Source organism: Rhinolophus hipposideros (assembly GCF_964194185.1).
Source record: "Rhinolophus hipposideros genome assembly, chromosome: 8".
In the NCBI taxonomy this organism is placed as follows: Eukaryota; Metazoa; Chordata; class Mammalia; order Chiroptera; family Rhinolophidae; genus Rhinolophus; species Rhinolophus hipposideros.
This window is the reverse complement of record NC_138054.1, coordinates 25,440,929-25,466,997: the sequence shown is the minus strand read 5'-3', so window position 1 is coordinate 25,466,997 and position 26,069 is coordinate 25,440,929. Positions and strand designations below refer to the sequence as shown.

The 26,069-nt window shown below is 36.9% G+C and overlaps 1 protein-coding gene across 1 annotated transcript; it reads left to right on the top strand.

The window, feature by feature from the left end:
• Positions 1 to 3,905: 3,905 nt before the first annotated feature.
• On the top strand, positions 3,906 to 25,793 carry DR1 (down-regulator of transcription 1). Its single transcript, XM_081055977.1, has 4 exons — positions 3,906 to 4,039; positions 4,850 to 5,178; positions 17,454 to 17,617; positions 23,316 to 25,793. Exons 2-4 carry the CDS (start codon positions 4,959 to 4,961, stop codon positions 23,457 to 23,459), a joined length of 528 nt encoding a protein of 175 aa, XP_080912103.1. The 5' UTR covers positions 3,906 to 4,039; positions 4,850 to 4,958; the 3' UTR covers positions 23,460 to 25,793.
• The last annotated feature ends 276 nt before the right edge of the window (positions 25,794 to 26,069 follow it).

Genomic DNA, 26,069 nt, shown 5'->3' with positions numbered 1-26,069 from the left:
ATTTTCAGTTGGGCAACTCTTCTGGAATTAGCTGCGTTTACTCATTTTCTGAGTCAGCTGTGGGTTGGGTAAGTGGCTCTACTATGTTTGGTTGAACGCTCATCTTGGGACCAGCTGTCTGTCATCAGGTCTAGAAAAGGCTTTGTTCTTTTCCATTGTCTCTCACATTCTTCGAGCAGGTCAGCCTGAGTATGTTCTCATGATGAAGCAGAACCTGTTTACTCATTTACCCATTTACTTAATGGGTCTCCTGTGTGCCAGGCACTATAATAGGGAATTAGAGAAACAAGGTTAAATGGGAAGTTTCTCTAGGTTACTTGATTTTTCCATGTCATACGATGTACTTTTGTGTTTCTTCTTCAACTGCACACTCTCTCCTTTTCCATCAAAATTCTACTCAATCCACAAGGCTCAGTTAAAATGTTGAGTCCTCCCTAAAGCCCTCTGTACCTCACAAGTGGTTTGTGAATTACTCCTTCCCCTGCCCACTCTTAGCTTACATGTTTATCACAGTATTTTATTTCAATCTGTTTTTTTTTTATTTTTTTTTTTATTTTTTTAAATTTTTTTAAATTTTTTTATTTTTTTTATTTTATTTTTTATTTTTTTTATATTTCAATCTGTTTTATATTGTGATTCTCCCAATAAGTTGTGGGGTCCTTGAAAACAAGAAGGATGTTATATTTATCTTTCTCTCTCCTGTACCATACTTAGAACAGTAGACACTCAGGTGTTGAATGTAAAAATCAGATGTTTTCCCTTTCTACTGCCTCCAAGATATCACTTCCTTAAATGCCTACTGTTGCCTCAAATCAAAACATGTCCAAAAGCAAGCACTTCTCCTCTAAAGCTCCCGTTCAATTTTGCTCTTTTTGACACTACCCTAATCCCAGTTTCTGAGGCTAAAAATCTTATATTTGATTAGTCTGTTTCCTTGACTATCTAAGAGCCAAACTATCAGGTTCTTCCAACTCTTTCTGTGAAATAGTTATTGGAATCACCTTTCTTTTCAATCCCATTATTCCATTCCTAGCAGTAATAATCATCAGTGTAATGATTATTTTTTTAGCAACTACCACTATTTATTTAGCATTAAAATTCTGGCCTAAATGCTTTGCATATATTATTTCATTTGAGATTTAAAACACCTGTGAAGCATGTATTCTTATTTTATAGAGGAGAAAAATCAAGATACAGCTTAAATACCCTGCCCAAGTTAGTTAAGTGGCAGAGCGGGAATCAAATCCAGATCAGAAGCCAAAGCCATTGAATGAGTTGGGCTCTCTCAAGTTGTGTAGAATAAAAATGGATTTTTTAGCAGAGTATTATGAAGTTACACAGAAAGAAGCACAGGAAACTGTTTCATGGAGGTGCGTATTGTCTCTTTCAAAAGAGTACACCAACATTTTAGCGATCCATTAATTTTGTTGGTCTTTCTGACATAATTATTTGAGGCCTAAAACTTCTGTCCTTGCTTCTATTGCCCTTTTTACAAGTGAGTTCTCTCTCTTCTCCCTCTCTATTTCTCAGCTTCTATTACTTCACGACTTCTGCTGCCTCATGTGTTTGGCTCTCTTCTCTCTCACTACAGTGAACAAACATGCTTTACTTCAATTAAAGTGATCTCTTTACTGTTCTCACCATTTCTGTCTACACAACTTCATGTCATTACTTTGAACACAAATGCCTTTTTCCTCTTTCTCCACCTGTCAAAAGCCTGTATTTCAAGGCTCCTTCATAACTTCCTCTTAACAGTTCCAGTGGATTCTTGAGTGATTACTGTGTGGTAAGTCCTCTTGCTGACTCAGGATGAACCCAGAAAATGAGCAAGAAAATAAACCTTTTGAGATTCTTGCAACATAATTTAGCCTATCCCGACTGCTATACTGACTTCAGGGAAGTTATTTAGCTTCTCCCAGCTTCACTTTCTTTATCTGTAAAATGGAGACTGAAACAGTAGCTATCAGATAAGGTTGTTCTGAGGATTAAATGAAACGATAAAGGTAAAAGTACTTAGGTAAAAGTACTTAGCACAGTGCCAATCACAAAAGAAGCATGTAATAGATGATATTTTTAAAATTTGTATTACCAACAACTAGCCATTGGTGTGTTAGCAATGACAAATTAGCACAAAGGATAGCATTATTTGCTTTTTAAAAATGTAAACCTTCAAATTACAAACGTTATAGATTGTAATTTTAGCTGAAAATCCGGGCATTTATGAATTAACACATTTTAAGATAACTGCTGTAGAGTTAGCCTAATTCACCATACGAAACAGCTGTTTCTTTTCCTATCATGAATTTTGGGATACCATGAGAAAAATAATGTTTCATATATATGCACTAAAAGTCTTAAAGCTCATTGTTATCCTTCTTTTCAAAGGCCTATTTATAATAAGGATCTATTGTACTGTAAATAACTAACTGTGGGATCCAGATTAGCATATTTCATGTGTCACACTATTTATATTTAGTTAAATTTTCTCTCAGCCATATTATGTATGGTTTATTAATAGTTGAAGACCACTCAGACCTGATAAAGATAATAATAAAAACCAACATCTACATACTTCATAATGTTAAAAGTGCTTTTACATATGGTCTCATTTGACTTTGAATCCTGAGTTATATTTCCATTTCTAGTTGAAGAAAACGAGGCTTAGAGAGTGACCTCTCTAAAGTAACAAAAAACTGGGACTGGAACCTAGGTCTCTACTACACATTTCATGCTTATGCTACCACAGAACCCTGTAGTAATAAACTATTACTGGAATAACGTGTGCTTTTCAGATATATGTATGATAAGCCTATTGTTCTACATTGTATAAACGTTACATAAAAAAGCAAAATTATTTTTTCAGGAATGACAAGATTTGGGTCAGTGACAAATGTGATAACTGGGGACATTTTTGCTAGCTTTTTTCAGTCTGATAAACTTGGTAAAGCCAAGATGAATTTAGACAGCATAGTAACTCTTGAAACCAATAGTAAACTGACTTACATAAACACTTCATAAATAGACAACAACTGAGCCAACAGTTTCACATTCCTATTTTGAAGAAAATTTTCAAATACATTGTTTTATCAAAGAAGTTTTGGTTTGGCTAAACTAAATTGCATTGAAAAACCAGCGTCTGCACTTCAGAAATGAAAGAACTAGCAAGTGTGCTGGAGAAAATGCTAAATGAAAAAAAATATCTAGGGTCTTTCTTAAATAAAACGTTTTAAGAGTACATTTCAAACAAGCCAGTTGCTGTCCAATGTATCAAGAACAATGTATTTGATTAACTAAAGTGCCAATACGGATTTAAATGGTATCTCGTTTACTTTTTAGAAATTGCAGCAACCCACTATAACATAGACTCTTCTTCCAAATGACAGTATGACAAACTTAGTTTTTTAAAAAAATAGTGCAATTTTTATGAAGAACTTGACACACGTTGATGTTACTAGTTACCCTGGAGAGCAAAAATCAGAGCTGCTTAAGATATTGTAACATACCCCTCCACCCCCGCCTCTTAAAAAGGCAACGTGCAATATACCATGAAAAATTGCTAAGTTGGAACTTCTTAATGCTACGCATTTCCACTACGTTGGATCTTATTTCTCGTTTCCGGTTTAGCCATTAGTAGTGACTGGGAGGTCATGTCACTTCTCAGCATGTTTTGTTTCTCATAAAACGAGAAACTGGGTGGAGGACCAAAAAGAGCTTTGATCCGAAAAACGTCTATTAGGTATCAAAAGGTTTTCCTCCGGACTGTGCAGATACAGGAACACCGGCTTCTGATTTTCTCACATCCTATTCCCGAGCTTAGACCCCGTTCCTCTTCAAGCCCAGTTCCGGCTCCTTTAAGGAACAGCAAAGAGAGTTCTTTTACTAAAAGCCAGCATTCCTTTGTCCCTGAACAGAGCTGGCAAAGGCTTTCGAAGCCTCAGCGGGTTGAGACCGTAGAGGCGATCCAACCTCGCCGGTGCACCCACCCACTCCATCCATCTGGCGCCGCAGCGCAGAGCGAGCACGTACTCGGGGTTCTCCGGTACTGTGGGGCGCGCGCTCGCCCCGCCACGGTCCCGGTGCAGGAGGGGGGATGCCCGGGCGCGTGCCAGGACCGCGGCTGGCGGAAGCGGGGGGCCGCAGGGCCGGGAGGTTCCTGCTGGCGCGGGTGGGGGAAGGGCAATAGCCACACCCGGAACTCGGTGGGGACGGAGGGAGGGGGGTGAGGCTTCCGGTAGCGCAAAGGGTGTCGGGAGAAGCTTCCCACAAACCTTCTTCCCTGGCCTCTGGAGGGACCACCGTTGCCGCGGCTTCGGCTTCCACGATCAGCGTTCGGGCTAAACGACCACGGCGGCCGCCAGTGCTGCTTCCCTTGTATCTGGCCCTGTCCGTATTCGTTCCCAGGCGGCCGCCCAAGTTCCAGCAGCGGCCGCGGCCGACATGTTGTGAGGCAGCGGCGTGGGTGTCTGAAGGATGGTTTGGCTGAGGCGGCGGCAACGGCTGCTGGCGGCTGCGGCGGCGGCAGCTGGGGCTCCGGCTCTGTAGAGCCAAGCCCGCTGGGTGTCCGCCCAGTATACCTCAGCGAGGCCAGTGTCCCTGAACCTTGCCGCTGCTCCGGCACCTTTGGGGACCGGTTGCGCGACAGCGCCCGCCCCTCTGAGGAGACACGAAGGTGTTCCCTGGTGTTCAAATTTCCTGACCACCTTTCTTTCCCTCCCGGTCCTGGGGCAGAATTCTCAGCCCCCGACTTTCCTTCGAACCTCGCCCTGAATCTCACACACGCTGTGTTCCCTGCCCTCCGGTGCCAACCCTCGCTCCCTCCCCCTTCATTTTCTGCACCCTCTTCTCATAGAGCCCCCGGGATCACTCTCCGAGGGCGGCCTTTTGAAAAATCTTTGTGGAGTAGTGGACCAGAACTGGAGAGTTCTTAAAAGTCGGGGCGAGAGACATAGGAAGATACGATGGCTTCCTCATCTGGCAACGATGATGATCTCACTATACCCAGAGCTGCTATCAATAAGATGATCAAAGAGACTCTCCCCAATGTCCGGGTGGCCAACGATGCCCGGGAGCTGGTGGTGAACTGCTGTACTGAATTCATTCACCTTATATCTTCCGAAGCCAATGAGATTTGCAACAAATCTGAAAAGAAGACCATCTCGCCAGAGCATGTCATACAAGGTAAGTGTTACGTGTGGGATTTTGTTTAAGTGAAGGTCCGGGGACAGTTTGCTAGTCGCGTGACTCATTCATGTCAAAGCCTTCATTCCTCTCCCCTGATGAGTGAAAAAGCCACGCGGGCATGGAGGCAGCGGGTGCCTTAAACAAATTCCTACGTAGTATGCTCGTGGTACTTTTCACCAGCCAATGCAAGTAAGGATTGCGAGCAATTAGGTCAGCTAACATCCCCCAAAGGTAAAGTATTAGCAGTCGTTTCAGTTTACAGCCAGGTAAGCCGAAGCAACAAGAATTTTGCCTGCCTAAAGAGGAACCTATACATGACAACTGAGAAATTGAAACGTAGATCATAACAACTGAGAAAGAAATCCAAAAGTACTCCCTTGGAAAATTAAAATTCAGACAGGAAATTCAAGTATGAACAGAGACAGCACCCCTTCCGCACCCGATCTTTTCACCAATATAGAGAAAAAGATGAGTTATCCGAACACCTGAGTAAAAAATATTTTAACGTGAGTGTGTTCAACGTTTTCAAGTTTATTGGTGTTGAGTAGAGTCTATTTTCTGCGTTAAAAATGGTGTATTGGTCCAACCGTTCATCAACAAGTTAGCAAAGCACTCCAGTTCTATTCTGTAAGAAAAGGGTGCATGTCTTTTTTTTTTTTCCTCCCTCCCATCCTTCTATTTCTCTTTTTTTCTTCTGTGTAGCTCCCTTTGTTCTGTGGAGATAAATTTTTAAAGCCTGGTTTAAGAGATTGTAAGAGATGTTTTTCATGGAACATGTCCCTGTTCTTTCCTGTCCCCATTCTCATTTAGATGTACACACTTAAGCTTTTATTGAACAGCACTTCTGAAAGTTGCAACAGTTTTTCCTCTTTGGAAAGGATTTAGTTCAGTAATAGGGATTTGGGAGACCGTATTCTGATGGCGTGTTTCAAGGATGGGGAGACATTACTAGTCACAATATTTCGGGAAGCACATACACCATTATGAAAAAATTGCACTCAATTTGAGGTTATAACTTGCCTCTTATAATAATCCAATTAAAATTCTATCAATTTCTTGATTGCTTTTGAAGTAAGAAAAAAATCATGGTTAATTTTAATCATTGAGTAGGCTGGTAGTTGTCTACCATTTGATTTTTATAATTTAACTTTTTAAAACGTGACTTTCCTGTTATTCTGAGGTAGAGAATACATCTGCTCATATTCACCATATCCAATATTTTACTGTCAATATTGACGGAAGAATTAAATGATTCATTTTTGATCTTGAATGATGTGTGGAAGGCAGATATAAATTATACTCTGCCATTTCCATTTCAGTACATAAGGAAAAAAATAAATCCCTAGGAAAAAGCATATTTAATTTTAAAGCTACCATTTTTTTTTCTACTTGTTTGGTGTGCTGCATACCCTGGCAAGTAAAATGAAAGCCAAGTTGTCTGTTTTTCCTGTGGTGGTTTTTATTTTCACATTACATGTTCAATTGTTGTCATAAGTCTTTCTCAAGATTTTCCAACACAGATAGCTATAATTTCCTTTTACAACTCATAAAAAAGAAAAAGGATCTTTTATCAACATTGCCTTTTACTGAAAATTGCAAAAGATTTCTAAAGGATCTGCCTAAACATTTATTTACACCACAGAAGTGGGGATAATTCCAAAAATCTAATAATGTATTACAATCTGTCTTCTTGGGTAGAGTTTATTCTTTTCTAGGATATATTTAGATTTCTGATTGACATGATGGAATAAAAGTGCAGCTGTAGCAAGCAGTATGCTAAATGCCTAAACTTTGGAATATGCTAAATTCAGTTTAACAACTAGGAAAGTTCCAGTGAAAGCATTTTCCTTTGTGTACTAAGTATGATTTATTAATTTTAAAAAAGCATGTATTGACCTGTTATAGTCTTATAAATTTACCTTTTTTTCTTATAGTATTGATATTAAGTGGATGAAGATCTACCATTTTTGCCCCAAATTTTCCCCAGTTAGGGGAATAGATTTTAAACATACACATAATCTCATATTACTCTCATATTGCTTAATCATTTTAAAGTTTGTTTTTTTTTGTCTTGAGTGGTTAAAATTTTTTAGAAGAAAATTTTCATGTCTGTATATTTTAGGTGTTTAAAGTGTTTTTATAGACTAACTGTGGAAAGCTAGTAAACCATGGTAGATATGACATTTTTTACACTTTCTGTCAGCATTGATTGTTTACCGTGTTTCCCCGAAAACAAGACCTAGCTGGATCATCAGCTCTCATGCGTCATTTGTAGGAAAAATTAATATAAGACCCAGTATTGTATTATGTTAATTTTATTGTATTATTATATTATATTATATTATATTTATTATAGACCCAGTCTTATGTTAAAATAAGACCGGGTCTTATATTAGTTTTTGCTCCAAAAGACACATTAGAGCTGATGGTCTGGCTAGGTCTTATTTTCAGGGAAACATGGTAGGAATGTAAGATATATCCAAGTGGAATAGTAATGTATATTTTAAAGTGATATGAATCTCACTTGTTGAAGTTTGCACTTTTAAGTAATAAGTTTAATGAACTAGACTTCGCTTTAGGACATTTGTTCACTTGCCACTTTACATTGTCAGAGCAAAGTAAGCATTTGAAGCAGTTCTCTAAAATTCAAATTACAGTTGAAGTAATTTCATTGCTATTAAATCTGTGAAATACTATGACTTAGTTAAATTAAAAAAAAATTTTCTTAATGTCTTGCTTATTTTGAGTTTAAGAAAGTAGACTTGGTATTGAAGATCACAAATACACAAATAGAAATAGAGGGATTTCTAAAGTGTTCTTTTTATTCCATTGCTGGTTTCTGTAAACACATATTCTTCAATGAGTTCTAACATGTTCTGTTACATTATGGAAAAAATTGACATTGAGAGTCAAGAGCTGCGAATTCTACTCTGGAAAGTCTTTCACCTTAGGCAAATCTGTTAAATGTTTCCCCATTTGTGTATAAATAATACTTAATGGTTTCAGGTATAACTTGCAGTTATTGAGAATCAGTCAGAGTTGAGAACCTTACATGAAATATGCTGTAGTAAACAATAATTTTAAAATTTTATGCAGTAGTACTGATTAAAACAAAGCTGAAAGTCTGTTATGTTTAACCTTATGTCATGATGCCTTTTGTAAAGCTAAAGTATAAATAATGATATTTTAAGTGATTTTTTCTTTCTGCATTTTTAATCTCTTTGCTTCATTTTTTTTCCACATTTATGAGAATAGTAACTGAAAGTAGTGAAAGTTTGAAGAAGTCTTTTTTTTTTTTTAATTAATTTTATTGGGGTGACAATTGTTAGTAAATTTACATAGATTTCAGGTGTACAATTCTGTATTACATCGTCTATAAATCCCATTGTGTGTTCACCACCCAGAGTCAGTTCTCCTTCCATCACCATATATTTGATCCCCTTTACCCTCATCACCCACCCCCCACCCCCTTACCCTCTGGTAACCACTAAATTATTGTCTGTCTATGAGTTTTTGTTTCTCATTTGTTTATCTTGTTCTTTTTGATTTATATACCACATATCAGTGAAATCATAGGGTTCTCTGCTTTTTCTGTCTGACTTGTTTCACTTAGCATTATTCTCTCGAGATCCATCCATGTTGTCACAAATGTTCCTATATCATCTTTCCTTAACGCCGAATAGTATTCCATTGTGTATATGTACCACAACTATTGAAGAAGTCTTTTGAGGATTTGCTTCAGCAATTGAATTGCTCCAAGCTATTTATGTGGAGTGCCTTTTTAAAAATTCTAGTCCCTCTCATACTAGTACTTTTGTAAAATACAGTGAAAATGGATCACTAGGAAAACAAGAAGAGAAGATATAAATAAAAGTTCAATTTTTTGTTATTAGATTCAATAGACATAAAATTACTCTTTCAAATTTCCATAAAATTTCTTTCCCCCCCCAAACATGAGATGTAATTGATATATAACATTGTATAAGTTTAAGTTGTACAATGTAATGATTTAATGTATGTATATATTGTGAAATGATTACCACAATAAGGTTAGTTAACACCTCACATAGTTACTGTTTTGCTATGAAGGTTTTTAAGTGGGTACTTTGAATTTCCATATTTAACTCATCACAGACCATTACAAGCAATTCTGGCACAAGTCTATGGACCATACTTTGAGTAGTTTTGCTCTAAAGCCTAAATCACCGTCTATTTTTGAAAGTGGATGTGAAGTAGTTTTGAAATCAGGATCTGAGTGATTTCAGAGAAATTGTAATAATAATGAGAATGAGAATGATATTGTATTGCCTAAATAATCATCCATACTGATATTTTTCCCAAAGAGACATATAATGTGCATTGCACAATTTATCATGTTATCAATGCTTTTCAAGTTAGGGTTTTATTATTTTCCTTAAAATTGAGATATTTTTTGTTTTTCTTTTGCCACCCAACAATTACTTTTGAATACTGCTATGTTCTTGGTGTTGTGCTGGATACTGCCAAGGATATAAAGATGAATGATGCTTGATTCCTGTTCTGCCGTCAGTCTCTCATTGTCCCAGATTCCCGGAAGTAGTGATACCATAGAAAACATGGTTCTTAAGGGTCTTCATTCAGATGCCTTGCCAGGTTGATGAGCCAAGAAATTACTTTGGCTTACATCCTCTTAATGTATTTTAAGTGAACTACATCACCCCCTCTTCCCTCAACATACAAACAGAAGAATATAAAGAAATTAGAGAGTGCTGTTATATATATGTATATACTATATATACAGAGGTTGCCAAAAGATACATATATACACATTTTTAAGAAAGGAAAAAACTAAAACTTGAGTACAAAATTGTAATATTCAACATACTTGTATACCAATTACAAAATTTGAATACAAGTCATGTTTGACTTCTGCAGTTACAAGAGGAGCTCAAAGTGGTTACCATCAGTGTAATTTTAATACAGTTTTTTCCTTTCTTAAAATGTGTATACATTTTTTTGGCACCCTTGGTGTGTGTGTGCTTTTTAATGAAAAACATGCATTATGTATTTGAAGTGTAAAGAATTCAAACAAACTATTGTTATAATGAAACTTAAGGATTACATCAGTTTGGTGAAATAAGATAAGCCTGTATTAAAATTACTATGCTGGTGGAAGTTTTCACCTTTTTTTAAGTGGGTTTCTTGTTAACATCTGTCTTTCAAATTGAAAAGTGTGCTAAGTATTTTTTCCCCCTAATATATCATGTGCTTTTCTGGGCATAGTTTTAAGATAAATGGCAGAGGGTAGCAGAGAGACCATAGAGGAACAAGTGATGTGTGTGTTTTACCCACAAACTGTTTAAACATTATTTTTCTTGTTTTGCTTTTACACTGAGTTCCTTAGAGCCAGGACCATTAACAGTCCATAAAGTCCCTTTGTACAAATTAGAAAAAGGCACTCCTTCCTTAAAACCTATACTACCATCTGCCAGAAAAAGCACAGATTTGAATATACAAATTATGAATGGCCTTCCTTGGATACCGTCCTGTTGTGCAGTGAACAACCTGCACAGCCATAAATAGTGGCCCTGCTTGGGAGGCTTCTCCTTTAAGATTCTCCTTTGTGTAAAATGGGATTGATTACTACTACATGGTAACAAATGATCTCCCTGTTTAGAAGATATTATATCCAGTTATTAGTTAGCTGAAGTGTGTTTAAAATTTGGGTTAAACTAAGTGCAGTTTTTGAAATTAAATATATGGCTGCTTCTGTTAAACCAGTTTATTGAGAGTACAGTATTTGTATCTAGCAGCTCATTGAATAATATTAAATATTAACCTTGGATTTACTTGCAAATTTTTTTTGAAAGCAGTGTTCTCAACTTTAGATGGTTTTAAAGGTGAGTTGTTTTTGTTAATTTTTAACCCAAACCCTCCATGGTTAAAGGTAGTTTGGAATAGATTATTTTAATGCCTAGTGTAGTAATTCATGACATTTTGAAGAGTTGTCTCACTATTGTGTTGATTTGTTAATTTTGTAAATTTAGTATTTTATATTATGAATATACTTGTTCAACTTGAATTTAGGTGTGATGATGCACAACTGTACATTTGTTTAGGTCCTGTATACTTATTAAGAGAAAGTAAATGTAAGGGAAAAAAAAAAAAAGAATAATACATAGCCCAAGTCAGTTAAGTGACTCTTCTGTACTAGACACTGTGTTAAATGCCTTAGATTAATTATTTGTAGTGCTCGCTTCGGCAGCACATATACTAAAATTATTTGTTGATTCCTACAACCCTAAAACTAATACAAATATAATAATGAATATTTTATTCTGTTTCTTTGATAGGCCAGCCTCTGTTCTATACTCTTTATTTATATTCATTTATTCTTCACAGCAACCTGATCTGATGAGATGTAGGTACTATTACTCTTGTTTTAGAGGCAGAGGTGAAGGAACTTACGTAGGGTCACACAGCTAATTGAGGCAAAGCTGGGAGTCAGTCCCTGGCAGCCTTTGGGCCTGCATGCTTACCTGCTATACTGCTTCTCGTAGGAAGATATTATGAGGTAAATGCTATTCTCGTTTTAGAGATACTAAACTGAAGCTTAGAGATGTTAAGCAACGTATCCAAGGTTACACAAATACAGTGACAACCAAGTTTCAAATTCTACATCTATCTGATTTCAAAAGGGGGAGGTTGCTTCTGTCTAGGAGAATCAGGCAAGCTTAGTTTGAAGATGGAGTTTGATCTGGGCCTTGAATGCATTACCATCAGCATGACTGTGGGAAACTGGTGCCTGCTGGGAAACATTGAGGAGTCATACTCAGTAGAAGTATGCAGGGATATAATAATGGCAGAAATAACTCGGAAAAGTAGGTGGAACTAGATCTTGGAGAACTTTGGTACAAGGCTAAGGAAATAAGACTTTCTTTAGAATGAGGCAGGAATTCATAAACCATTCACTCAGTTTCTTTTGGTATTATCTCCATCCAATCTTATTGAAAATATACATTAGCTTTTCCCTTTAAAAAACAAACAAACAAAAACAAACAAACAAATAGAAACGTTGGCTTCTGGCACTGACACTTAAAAAATGTCAATTCAAGTTTAAAAATGCAGGCTACCTAATTTTCACAAAATTTTCCACTATATCCCAAGCTCCTTGAGGCCAAGAATTATGTGGTGGTCAATTTTTTCCCAATAAAAATCACAACAGACTTTATTTGGAGAATGATAAATTGATTGCAGTATTTATGTGAAAGGCCAGTAGTCCAAGAAAAGCCAAGATACCTCTAAAGGACAAATTGGATGACAACGTTTTATGAATGCTACGTTAATTATAATGTTATAATTATTATGAAAGGCTATTTTTTTTATTATTATTGGGGAAGGGGAACAGGACTTTATTGGGGAACAGTGTGTACTTCCAGGGCTTTTTTCCAAGTCAAGTTGTTGTCCTTTCAGTCTTAGTTGTGGAGGGCGCAACTCTGCTCCAGGTCCAGTTGTGGTTTCTAGTTGCAGGGGGCACAGCCCACCATCCCTTGCGGGACTTGAGGAATTGAACTGGCAACTTTGTGGTTGAGAGCCCACTGGCCCATGTGGGAATCGAACCGGCAGCCTTCGGAGTTAGGAGCATGGAGCTCTAACCACCTGATCCACCGGGCCAGCCCAAAAGGCTATTTTAATTATGAAATTGTAATTGTCAGTGTGGTATAGTGTAAGACAAACATATGACTGGAATAGAATAGAACACTGAAAAAAAGCCTCCCATTCAGATATGACAACTTGATTTATGTTAGCATTATAAATCAGTGGGAGAGGATGGCCTCTTCAATATACTGTGCTGCTATAAGGGATTATCCCAATGGAAAAAAAATGGAATTGAACATCTGTATCACACCATATTAACAAATCCATTAAATTATATAATAAATGGAAAGGACAAATTTTCCAGAGGCAGAAGAAGGCTACATGAGTAGATAGTTGATTTCTCTAAGGAATGTATTTTCAAGTTAAAGATCATTCTGTTAGATGACCTGGAAGTTAAGACAGTGCCTCAGGCTAGTGATATATTCAGATAGAGAACTCAGGTAGAAAAGAAAATAGAACCATAACAACTAAGATCCAGGAAAAGATAAAACTCAAGAGGAAAATGTTAACCCTAGTATTGGCCTGTGGTCTTTGAAAGGTCAGCATATTAGAGCTCAGATAACATCACTGTTCTCTATGCAGCTCAGTTTTAGGTATTCATAGGGAAATTCTAGCTGCTCATTCCGGGTCATGAATTCCCTGTCCATGTTCTCCAGATCTGTTTGAAACTGTCCTAAAACATCATTGGGCTCAGGGCCTGAGAAATATTCTGTGTGATGTCACAGGGTCACCATGTCTGGCTGCTGCAGGTCCAATTGCCTCATGAAAAACATCTGAAACAGTTCTGCCGAATGTCAGGTAGTAAGCCTATCACTGTGGCCGTTGTCGCATCTTCCTTGGTCGTAGGAAAGGGCATCCACATTGTGGATGGGGCATTAGGGACCCAGAACAACTAGTTCTGCTGGCTCTGGTTGATTGCTGCATGTTGGGCAGTGCCTCTGACAATGCACATGGTTAGAAATGACAAAGCTGAGCCCTAGACTGGAAGGAGACAGGGAAACCTTGGTCCTGGGCCTAGCACAGCCCCAGTTTAGGGATCTCCCACCACCAGGCCTACAGCTCATAGTCCCCTCTCATGACATCATCCCTGTGGTAGAAGAGGGGGATGATCCCTCCATGTTCTGAGCAGTGATGTCAACTAAGTGAAATCGTGGTATTTTAAAAAAATTTAAAAAGAATTTTTTAAATTCTTTTCCCTTTTTGCTGTTAACGATGGGGTGATTTTTGCTACCTTATCTTCCAAACTGCTGATTCAATCCTCTGCTTCATCTAATCTGCTGTTGATTCCATCTAATGTATTCTTCATTTCAGTATTGTATTCATTTCTAACTGGTTCTTTTTTATGTTTCCTATCTCTTTGTTGAAGTTCTCACTGAGATCATCTATTCTTCCCCTGAGTTCATTGAACATCCTTATAATCAGTGTTTTGAACACTGTATCTGGTAGATTGCTTATCTCCATTTTGTTTATTTTTTTTCCCTATATCTTGTCCTGTTCTTTCATTGGGGACATGTTTCTTTGTCCCCTCATTTGGCTGCCTCTCTGTGTTTGTTTCTATGTACCGGGGGTGCCAAAAAAATGTATACACATTTTAAGAGTTGTTATCTATGTATTACTTTTCGAAGTTAAATTGAATTACAGTAGCAATGTGTAGTATGAATTTTGCTCAAAAGATGGCATTAATCAAATGAATGTTAGTGTGAACATGTGACAGGCAGGACAGTCAAAGAAAATGGCAGAAACACAGTTGTCATTTAGAGAACGCAGTAACATTTTGACGTGGTATTTGAAATTCGAGAACATTCTCCTGACTTAACACACCTTGACTTCTACCTGTGGGGGACCTTAAAGGATGTGGTGTACCGTAGAAAATTGGCTACACTGGTGGTACTTCAGGAAGAAATTGAAATGGCATGCACAGCGATATAAATGGACACTTTGGTCAACGTTGCTCAAACAGTAGTTCGCCATAATCAGAAGTATCTGAACATTGATGGTAACCACTTTGAGCACCTCTTGTGATTGCAGAAGTCAAATATGACTTGTATTCATCTTTTGGTATTGGTATATATTATTACAATTTTAATACAGTTTTTTCCTTTCTTAAAATGTGTATACATTTTTGGGGCATCCTCTGTATTAGGTTGATCTGCTATGTCTCCCAGTCTTGGCAGAACGGCCTTATGTAGTAGGTGTCTTGTGGGGCTCTGTGGCACAGTCTCACAGTTCATCTGAGCTAGGTGCTCCAGGTGTCCCTTGTGTGGGGTTGTGTGTTCTCTTCTGTTGTAGTTGAGCCTTGAGTGCTGTTGGAATGTCAGTGGATGAGCTGACTGGCTATGAGGACTGGCCATGACTGTAGCAGACAAGCTGTTGTACCAGGGCTGACCCTACAGAGCAGGGTTTGCTCTAGCTAGGCTTTAGTGTCTGCCCCTTTGGGTGTATCATTTGTGGTGCTAATTAGGTAGTACTCTGGTGTGGTCTCAAGTGGGCATCAGGTGTGTTGGTTCTGGGGCCTCTTGGATGGGTCTCTGGTGCAGGCCAAAGTCAGCTGCTGCTTGTGCCAGGCCTGGGGCCAGCTGGTAGGAGCTACAAAGTGATCTGTAGTTTGTAGCTACCTGTGCTGGGCTTGAAGATGCCTGGGAGTGGTTATGCTGTGAACTGAGGCTGGCTGCCACTAGTGTTGGGTTTGAGGCAACTTAGCAAGAGATATAGAGCATGCTGAGGCCAGCTTCTGCTTGTTTGGGGTTTGAGAGATTTTAGGAAAGTTCACAGCACAGTTCTAGGCTGACCACTTGTGTGGATTAGCCTCTGAAAGAAGTTCTGGCCAGCATGTGAATTGGGTGGGGTGGGGTCTCAGAGAATCACCAGGATGGTGCAAGAGCAGTGTTAGTTAAGTTGATAGAGACTCACATTTGGCATCCGCCTGTGCCTGCTGGCTGGGTGGAGTTAGGGCTCCCTTAAGGAACAATGGCACTTGCTGGCACTTTAGTCCAGGAAGAAGCTGCCCCTCCAGCCCTCACCCTGAAGCCAGAAATTCAGTTCCTCCCCATATGTCCCTGGTGCTTTTCTAGCTGCTGTCCCTTCCCTGGACCTTAGGGTGAGTGTCTGTGAGTGAGTGAGGCTGTGTTGAGGCCCTTTAAGAGGACTCCGGGGTCTACAGCAGCCATCCATCTCATCCAGATGGAATCCCCACTGATTTTCACAAGCAGATGTTGTAAGGAATCCTCTTCCTAGCACTGATGCTCTGGGCTGGGGAGCCTGGTGAAGGGCTGAAACTCCTCGTTCCTCAGTGGGGACCTCTGCACCAGACATATTCTTCCGGAATCTTAACCGCCACATGTAGGTGTGGGACCAGTCCCGTTTTGTAGTTCCGCCCCTCGGTGTGGCTTCTCTATATTCTTAGTTATAGAAATTCTGTATAGCTAGTCTTCAGGTGGTTCTCAAGATCGGTTGTTCTATAATTTAGTTCTAATTTTGATGTGGTCATGGGAGGAAGCAAGCATTGTTTACCTGCTCCACCATCTTGACTGGAAGTCTGTGGTAGTTAATATGATATAGAGAACTCAGAATAATGTTTCATTGAAGTTTTTTTGGGGTGGCAAGAGGGGTCAGTAAGTTAATTAAAATTCATGTAATAGTACTCTACTTTTGGCATCAGATTATTTCTAAAGATTGATGAAACTAGTTTAACATTTGAGGTAAAGTTGAAATCATTCAAAATATTAACATACAGGAAACTATAACATAATTTTATATACTGTGAGCCAAAAGGAAATTTTATACCTTGTCTTTCTGGATTACAGAAAACATTTGGAGAGTGCACTACTTTCTTGTAAAATTTTCTTTCGAAATGTGAAAAGAAAAGGGGGGGGGGGAAGAATTTTTTGTTAATACTTCTATCTTTATAATCTTTATCCCAGTATTTCTGCCACATCACTTGAAATGTTTTAACAGTGCTTCCTGTTAAGTTTTATTTTCAAGGAAACTTGTTGGCTGAATATAAATGCTGAATTTCATAAGTTATTTCCACCAGTGTTTCTTAAACTTGGCAGTCTGAGTGTCTGCTAAAAATAGTATCTGTTGGCATATTGGACAAAAGAGCTTATCTATTCTTTCATCCTATCCTACTGAAACTTAGAGCATGTGTTACCAGCCTACTTTTTCTAAGCCAACTGGTGCAGAATATGTTATTAACAAACATATTCAAAATATTTGCTTTTTTGGTATTGAGAAACTGACTGACTTAATAATGTTTGATTTACCATGAGTGGTATAGGAAAAATGTTTTCTTACTAAAACCACATGTTCTTACATTAGACTTTTTTTTCCCTTACAGGAAATGCTTTGGTTTTTTTAAAATTAGTCAGAAAGAAAGGAAAAGTCAAGGCCTGTGCCTTGAAATATTTTTAAAGTTTTAACTAATTTGCAATCTAACACTTAAAAAGTTGATAAAATATTTTGTGTAAGCCATCCAGATAATTACTGTGCAGCTATAAAATAGGTAAAATTATTAGAAAACAACAACCTCCCCCTCTAAAAAAAAACAATAAAAAACAAAAACTTAAAAGTTCCATATGTGGGGGATAGCTGTGTTTTAATCACTCTTTCATGTTTTCATATTTTCATTTACCTAGCACTAGAAAGTTTGGGCTTTGGTTCTTATATCAGTGAAGTAAAAGAAGTCTTACAAGAATGCAAGACAGTAGCATTAAAAAGAAGAAAGGCCAATTCTCGTTTGGAAAACCTTGGCATTCCTGAAGAAGAGTTACTGAGACAGCAACAGGAATTATTTGCAAAAGTAAGTAATGCATTTTAAATTCTTTTAATCTGAATCCTACCCTGTTTACTAATACAAATCAGATTAGTTTCTGAAATCATTTCCTAAGTCAGTGTACCCCAGAGGATTTTCTTTCTGTGGCTGATTATTTGATCATAGAGTTTGATGTTTAGAGATGGCCAGTTTGACTCTGTCTGGCCAGTTATTTCATATAAAAGTAAATATTTGTAGCAACCTGTTTTCTAAGGAGAACAACTCTAAATAACTACTGAGATTTTACTTTGATGTTTTCTCAGATAGAATGACTATTTTTAAAGCATGAAAAGTTTACCTAAACATTCTTAAGATTTAAAATGTGGGCTGGTGAGAAAATACTCTTATCAAATTTTATGATGAGTAGAATATAAGGCAAATCTGATTAACACCTACTTTGTAGTTAAATTAGATCTTTTTTTTAAAAAAATTTTTATTGGGGCAGGGGAATAGGACTTTATTGGGGAACAGTGTGTACTTCCAGGACTTATTTCCAAGTCAAGTTGTCCTTTCAATCTTAGTTGTGGAGGGTGTCGTTCAGCTTCAAGTTGTTGTCCTTTCTGTCTTAGTTGTGGAGGGCGCAGCTCATCTCCAGGTCCAGTTGCCGTTGCTAGTTGCAGGGGTCGCAGCCCACCATCCCTTGTGGGAGTCGAACCGGCAACCTTGCGGTTGAGAGGACACGCTCCAACCAACTGAGCCATCCGGGAGCTCAGCAGCAGTTCACCTCAAGGTGCTGTGTTCAATCTTAGTTGCAGGGGGCACTGCCCACCATCCCTTGCGGGACTTGAGGAATTGAACTGGCAACCTTGTGGTTGAGAGCCCACTGGCCCATGTGGGAATCAAACTGGCAGCCTTCGGAGTTAGGAGCACAGAGCTCCAACCGCCTGAGCCATCAGGCCAGCCCCAATTAGATCTTTAATACACTTTTAAAACACTCAAATCTTTTTAAAAAGTTGAAGGGCCAGTGGAGCAGAGAAAGAAAGAAACCTTTTCTTCTTTTTTGCTCCTTAACAGTTTTAATAACCCAGCCTGTGAAGGATTAGCACCCGAGTACTAATATCCCTCTTTGAAAAAAGGGGGAGAATTTGAGGCTGTTTTTTCCCTACTAAGATTTGGCTTCTCAAGATAATGGCCTCTCAACAAAGATCAATTTCTATTTGAAATTGTAAAACAGTTTTGGGTTAAATAGAAGAAGTGAGATTTCCTACCAGTTTCTGTAATTATCATTAGAACTGGGAAGTATCATTTTAGGTAATCACTTCTAGATTAGTACCACAGTTGATCTCTTTGTGTCATAACAGCCAGTTTGGTTTACATTAAAAGCATTTGAATTTTAAGTGTTATCAGGCCTAGACACCAGATAGCATTCAAGCTAATAAGGAAGTAAAAACTAACATTTATTGAGTTCTAGCCATGTGTTAATCATGTTGCCAAGTAATTTACCTATGTTATTTCATTTAATCCTCACAACAGCCTATGCGATAAGTTTACTGTTAAAGAGGACTAGTGTTTGAGGCAGGCATGAACATATACCAATAGTGTTACAATCCATATAAATATGAGGTAACAAAGAAGGAACAGTGGTGAAAAAAAAATTAATGTCTATCATTTATTGATTCTCTGCTGTTGCAAATCACCTAGAGGGTACCAAATTAAATATTTGATGAAAGGAAAAAGATGCTCTGCTAGAAACTTTGCAGAGTTTTTATGACTAATACAAGTTTTATTATAGCTATTTACATATTAAGAAACAGACTCAGAGATGGAGAAACTTGCATGAGATCATTTATTGGTTCTACAGATAGTTACTAAAGTCCTCACTATTCACCAGACATAGTGCTAGGTGCTTAGCTTACAACAGTGTATGAAAGAGACAAGAGTTTCCTATCATTACGGAGCTTAGTTTATCAGGAAGGATTGAGTTAAACAAATAAAACAGGTAAGTTCATGCAGTTAGGAAATTGGAGTCTCAATTCAAACGCCTACCTTCTGACTCCAAAACATGTGCTATTTCTACAATACCATGCTAATGCTCTAGCCACCATTTTGTCTACTTAAATTTATTTTGGAACTTTTAAGTGTAACATGCTTTATCCTTTCCAGAGTAAAAAGATGAATGAAAGAAATAATTGACTGCCTGCCAAATCTGTCTGTACCACTCTCTCCTTGTCATCTGCTTTTTATTTCCTCTCCCTTATCACCCTTTTCTCTTGCTCTGACCTATGGGTGAAGATTCTTTGCTCTAGTGAGGAAAATCAGCAGAGAGGTAAAATTATAGCAGCTGCCTAGTACTTCTTCCCTAGAGTACAAAGTACTTAATTAAGTCCTAAATATGAAAAGAACTGATAAGTAAATACAACATCTTTTTCATCTTTCATTTTACTTCATCCTTTAGACTTTATTTTAAATACTAACACAATAGCCTCATTTGAAGCTGTCTTTCACTGCTAATAGCAAATATTTGGAAGGAGGAAACATTAAAAGTAGATTAAAATTAACTATAAAGTAGATTAAAGTTAACTATAAATTATAAATGAGTCATTTTAGTATATGGAAGTGAGAATATTAAGACATAATGAAAATATCCAAAAGAAGAAATGAATTAGGAAGTATATGTCTACTTACCTCCCTTTCAGACTCCCATTTTAGAAGTAAAATACTTGGGATGGTTTGGGTAAGAGGAAAGAGGGCAAAAGGAGCTTAGAATAAATACCACTGAAAATTTTAATTTGTATACCTTAATACAAATAAAATTTATCAATTAACAATGATTTTAAAGGCATCAGAATGCTTTTATGTTCCAAGAGAAAAGTATGAGAACTGGTATGAGACCATGGTACCTAAAAGTCAATTAAATTTTAAATATAACCGGTACATGTCTTTGCAGATCATTGAATAAACTGTGATATCAAGCACATTTGCAATAAAACCTGTATATTGCAATTTCAATATACAGACTTGAAATTATTTGAATTTTTTTCTGTGCTGTGAAATTATACCCATCTATAGTGAATTAGGCTGTAGAGTAGGTATTCTTAAGTTGATAAATTCACATATATGTTTTGCCCTACACGCTTCTTAGGAATTCTTAAAATGTTTTTTGTGAAGCACTTTTAGTCTATTTTGAACTCTGGATATTCCTGCCATAAAAGTAAATATGCCTGTGTGTTAGAATAACTATTTTCCATATTTCTTTATAAAAATAAATAAAAGTGGTTATTAGAGAAAATACCTGCTTTGTAATTTCCTAAACAAAAAAGTTTGTAGGGGAGGTTTAATATAGGTACATTTAACAACTGTAATATGAGGCTGACGACTTTCATGGGGAAGATATAAAGAGATCTTAAGTACAGAGACATCACATACAGGTTTGGTGGTATAGAAATGTGACAATTACTAAGTAGTTGTTTCAGACTGAAACCCACCTTTCTATGCTCCACTTTCTGACAGTGTCCAGTACGCTGCAAACCACATTTCCACTTTTCCTAGCTGACTGCTGTAAGACTATTGACAGTAGGGGGCTGTAGAGGGAGATTCCCAGGCTGCAGGAGGAACGAGGCACTTGGGTTCCTTTCTTGTACTTCCTGTTATTTCTAGTGTCTTCGAATAGCCTAGCGATGCTTCTTCATCCTGGCTTCATCAGTTTTTTCCTGTAGCAGGACTTGAACTCAGTTTACAGTTTCTCTAATGGAACGAGCCTGAACATTCATCCCCTTCCTCAGGGATGTGGGTCAAACTTTGGGACTCTCCTCCAAGCTCAGACACTCTAATACCAATCTATGCCCCTTCTTCAGAGATCAATTCCATGGGTCTCTCCTCTAAGCTTTTAAATTTAAAAAACTCCAGCCTTTTCCCTTGTTCCCCCAGTTTTAGGATTGGTGGCTGCTTTCTGTAGTTGACACTTGCCTTAGTGGGTTGTTTTTATTGCCTTTTCAATTACCTAGTTACCAACTTTGTATTTGGTTAACATTTCTTTATGTTACATTCTTCTGTTCCCCTAATTAGTGTGACTTCTATCTCCTGATTAGACCCTGAATGATACTGGGAGGAAGCAGGAAAAAACTTAGAGGAAAAATAGTATTTCAGTTTGACTTGAAGGAAGAATGGAATTTCAGTAAGTGAAAATCAGGAAATTTCAAATAGAATAAATATAAGCATGAAAAAAAGTAGCAAAAATGGGAAGGATAGTGTATATTTGGAAAACATTTTATGTTCTACTTTTTTTTTTTTTCCAGCACAAAGTACATGTTACAAAAAGAGAGAGAGAGGTTGATGCAGGCAGTAATTTGGGATACCTTGAAGTCTAGGCTGAGAAATTGAACTTAAATGGTAACAATTAAATGATTTTTTTTTTAAGTATAGTAATGACCTGATTAGAATTCTCCTCTAGAAATGGTTGGATGATAAATTCATGACAGGTTATTAAGAAAAGTTAGGAATATACATGGTAAAATCTTAATGTTAGAGGTTATGCTGAGCATCACTGTTTTCCCATAAAACATTCATTCAGAAAATACTGGGCACCTATGTGTTGGGAATCCAACAATGAATATGGAAACAGTTTCTATTCTCAAGTCTAGTGGAGAAAAAGATATATACTCAGATAATTAGAGAACAAAGTAAATAGGTATAGAAATGCATAGAGAATTATACCATATGATATGGAGCACAAAATATGACCTAGAAGGGTCAAGAAAGACTAATTTTTGTTGTAAACGATGACTAGGATTTGGCCATGTGCAAAAGAGGGCTTGAGCGAGGCTTAAAGAACAATTCTGAGAAAAAGCAGAGGGAGAAAAGGCATTATAGAGACTAATGGGAAATTATATGATCTTTTCAAGAACAGACTTGTTTTTCCCTTATTTGTGTGGTTTGTCTGCTAATGAATGAAATTAAGTTTGGAAGGAGCCTTAGCTGTGGCATCAATACTTGTAAATTAAGAAGCGGTCTTAGCCGTTGCAACAGTGCATATATTGCATATGACTGCATCTTGGTTTCTAAAATCCTGTAATTTTTATAGTTTTTATCAAATGAATGGATCTTAACTATCCCACTTAAATTCAGTCCTTGATAAGTGTCTTTTCATGAGTATGTGTGCGGGAAGGGTGTGTGTGTGTGCGCGTGCGCACGCGCATGCATATACACGCACACATGCATGTGTGTATTTACAGAGAGAAGAAAGGGGCAGAAAAAGAGAGAGAGATATATATCACTTGCTGTGATAGAAACTCAAAAAAGAATGATCAAGGTAGCTACTGCATTCGTGTATAATACTTTTCCTTAGGAATTAGGAATACTGTACTAGAGAGCTTTTAAACTAATTTGTAAACCCAAAAATGTTTAGTTCAAAATTGTAAGTTGAGAGGACAGAAGAATCAAGTGAAACAAAAGGAAGTAAGAAACCCAGGTAAAGAAACCAAAGAGAGAATATTGTGATTTTTCTGTCAACTTTTTCCAGCTTCTTCAGTTGATCCACAGGCCCTAAATTATGTGACATAAAAGGAGACTATCTATATAAGAGAACCAACCTTAAACAGAGTTCCTGTTCTCCAGATGTACAATATAGTGGTTATAAAATACCCAGACTTGATAATGACTAAATCTTCAATTGACTCAGTCTACCTTTAACCAAAGTGTGTATGTTGTGGGTCTTTAAAAAATTGTTTTTTATGTTTTTGGTGTTTAGGCTAGACAGCAGCAAGCAGAATTGGCCCAGCAGGAATGGCTTCAAATGCAGCAAGCCGCCCAACAAGCGCAGCTTGCAGCTGCCTCAGCCAGTGCATCTAACCAGGCAGGATCTTCTCAGGATGAAGATGATGATGATATCTGAAATTCACCAGCCGAGGTTCTACTTCCTCTGTAAATGTTTATCCCTGCACAAGAAAACAGTGAAAGAAATGCTTATCTGTAATTTTGTATGCATCTTGGTGGACTTGCCATTGGTATTCTAGGAATGTTTGCTGTTAAGTTACATCTATTGTGCGCTATTCATGTAAAAACCATCTCTTTGAACTATTGAAAATTTAAGGTTCAGTATAATGTCAATTTTGAATTTTTAATGGTGTTTATGAGATTTTAGATAGCGGTGAGTCCTTTATTTGATCAATAAACAGTGTTACAGAAAACTGAAGTTTATAAAAATGCAGTGAAATTTATACAGATATTCTTAATCTGCATTTGCGTTTCCTCTGCCCTTTTAACTAAACTAAAAATTGGGAATTTTAAATTTTGGGGGGGTGCTGTGTGATGCAGTAGACATTAGATCAGGTTGGTGATAAAACGAAGAGTTCAGTTCTGTAGTATCTGATTTTTTTGTCTTTTAAAATGAGTATATATATAGGATATAGGTATATATATACACACACACACATATATATATACTCACATCTATATACAGATGTGTGTGTGTGTGTGTGTGTGTGTGTGTGTGTGTGTATGCTCAGATAAATATACTTGGTAAAAAAATTTCCAAAACAAGACATTAAAAAACTAGGAAGGAGTATGTTCAATAGTAGTTGTATAAATTTGGTGGGCTATGTTTATGTTTTCGATTTTGTTTTTGTTTTGTGTAGAGGTAAAAACTACTGTTTTATTATGGCATAATTCATCTTGAGCTACACTATTACATTTCAAAGACAGCCCAGTTTTGGGGACTGTCATGATTCTTACTATTTCACTCCAGTAATTATTAATAGTATCACTTGCTTAGTCCATCCATGTTTATTGGAACTTGTGAAACAGTTGCTTAGGTTCGATTGGTTTAACTGAGGTTCATGAATATTCAAACCTTTGCTGGGAAAGAAATGAAAGTTAATAAGCATGCTTGCTATAAAAGAGGGATTTTTTTGTAATTTAACTTATAGTCTACTTATTGTTTGTTTTTAGCATTACTTTTACATTTTCTTGACTAGATGGCCTGGAGTGTCCAATGCTTCCTTTTGAGATGGCATTATTGTCTCCTTCATCATAATTGAGTGATAGCTTTAAAAAATGATTTGTTTTGTTTTAAAAAGCATGTCATAAGTGATCAACCCTACATGAAACATAAAAAGTAGTTTCAACCTGCTCGTTGAAAGGGAGGAGCTTTAATTTGTTTCTAATAAATAAAGTATGACAGTGATTTTTATAGGAAGCCAGTGTGTTGAAGAAATGGCATCTTGTTTGTATTTTGGAAACAAAATGGAAAAGCCACTTAAGATAGTATGAAGTAATCTAAATTGCTATGTCAGTTGCCAAATCATGTAAATTTCTATATTTACCAAGCCCAAGGATAGATTGCGGCTGCCAGGATTCTAATTTTAATTGGAGAGCTAAGTAAGTAAAGTTTACAAGTATTAGATTTCTTAATGATCATATTCTGCAGTTTTAGAAAAAGTGAAATATTGTCATATATTTATTAAATACACTTCCCCCATGCCACAAAAAGATTAATCTTGCTGAATATTTTAAAGTTGAAGTTGATATTGTACCTATGAAGTGCTTTGGACAAGATAGAAGGGATTGTTTTTCTTTAAAGTTTAAGCACCAAAGGTAGTTTAGTCTAAGAAACAATAAGTTAATAAGTGTTGGCTTTTCTAATTTGTACTGTAACATCCTTATACTTGCTATTTTAAGTATATCTGTTTCTTAAGTAAACAACTTAGGTATTTTTCCATACCTTTTTTTTCTGATGCAGAGTTCAGGTTAATTAATATTTTACTGCATCTGATAATGTATTATATGTGTGAAGCCTAGTGACTTTGCATTTTGACATTCTTGTGATTTCATATCCTGTATTCTTCAAGCAATAAAATTCTGATGTGTTTTATAAATTGTTTTCATATTTAATGATCTATGCAGATTGGTGGCAGGAGATTTGTTATTAGCATTTTTACTAATTTCAAGAATCTCAAGCCCAAGACATTTTGGATATTTGTTATGTAGTACCTGACTTTCTCCTTTATTTACTGTTATTTTAGAAAATGTGGTTTTACTTGTATTTTTTGTAATTTACCGTCCTAGAGTCCAGGTATAACAAAGCTAATTAAGCAATGTTTTACTTTTAGCTTGTTTTTTAGCACTTAAAAGTCACTATTATGTTTCTTGTTGATATTTTTTTAAATCTTTTGGAGAGAGAAATCTTTAGGATTCTTGAGAAATAAAGTTATTGTTTAGTATTTTCCCCACCTCCTTGAATATATAGCTATCTTTTTCAGCATAATATCAGATTGATAAGTGTTGAAAAGGCACCAATTTTAAAACTGCATATACTATACATGGAAAAGAGTACACAACTAAAGTTTTTCATAAATTACGCATATCTGCAGCCCTCAGACCAAGACACCAAGCGTTATGAACACCCCAGAAGCCCTCCTCTTGCCCCTATCTTAACAGTATCTTCTTCCCCAGAAGTAGCTACTATTCAGACTTCTAAAACCATGGATTAGTTTTGTCTATCTTT

Coding starts and splice junctions, on each gene's coding strand:
- DR1 (XM_081055977.1), top strand. CDS start 4,959: ATGGCTTCCTCATCTGGCAACGATGATGATCTCACTATACCCAGAGCT. Junction 5,179..17,453: donor GCCAGAGCATGTCATACAAG/GTAAGTGTTACG, acceptor TCATTTACCTAG/CACTAGAAAGTTTGGGCTTT. Junction 17,618..23,315: donor AACAGGAATTATTTGCAAAA/GTAAGTAATGCA, acceptor TTTGGTGTTTAG/GCTAGACAGCAGCAAGCAGA.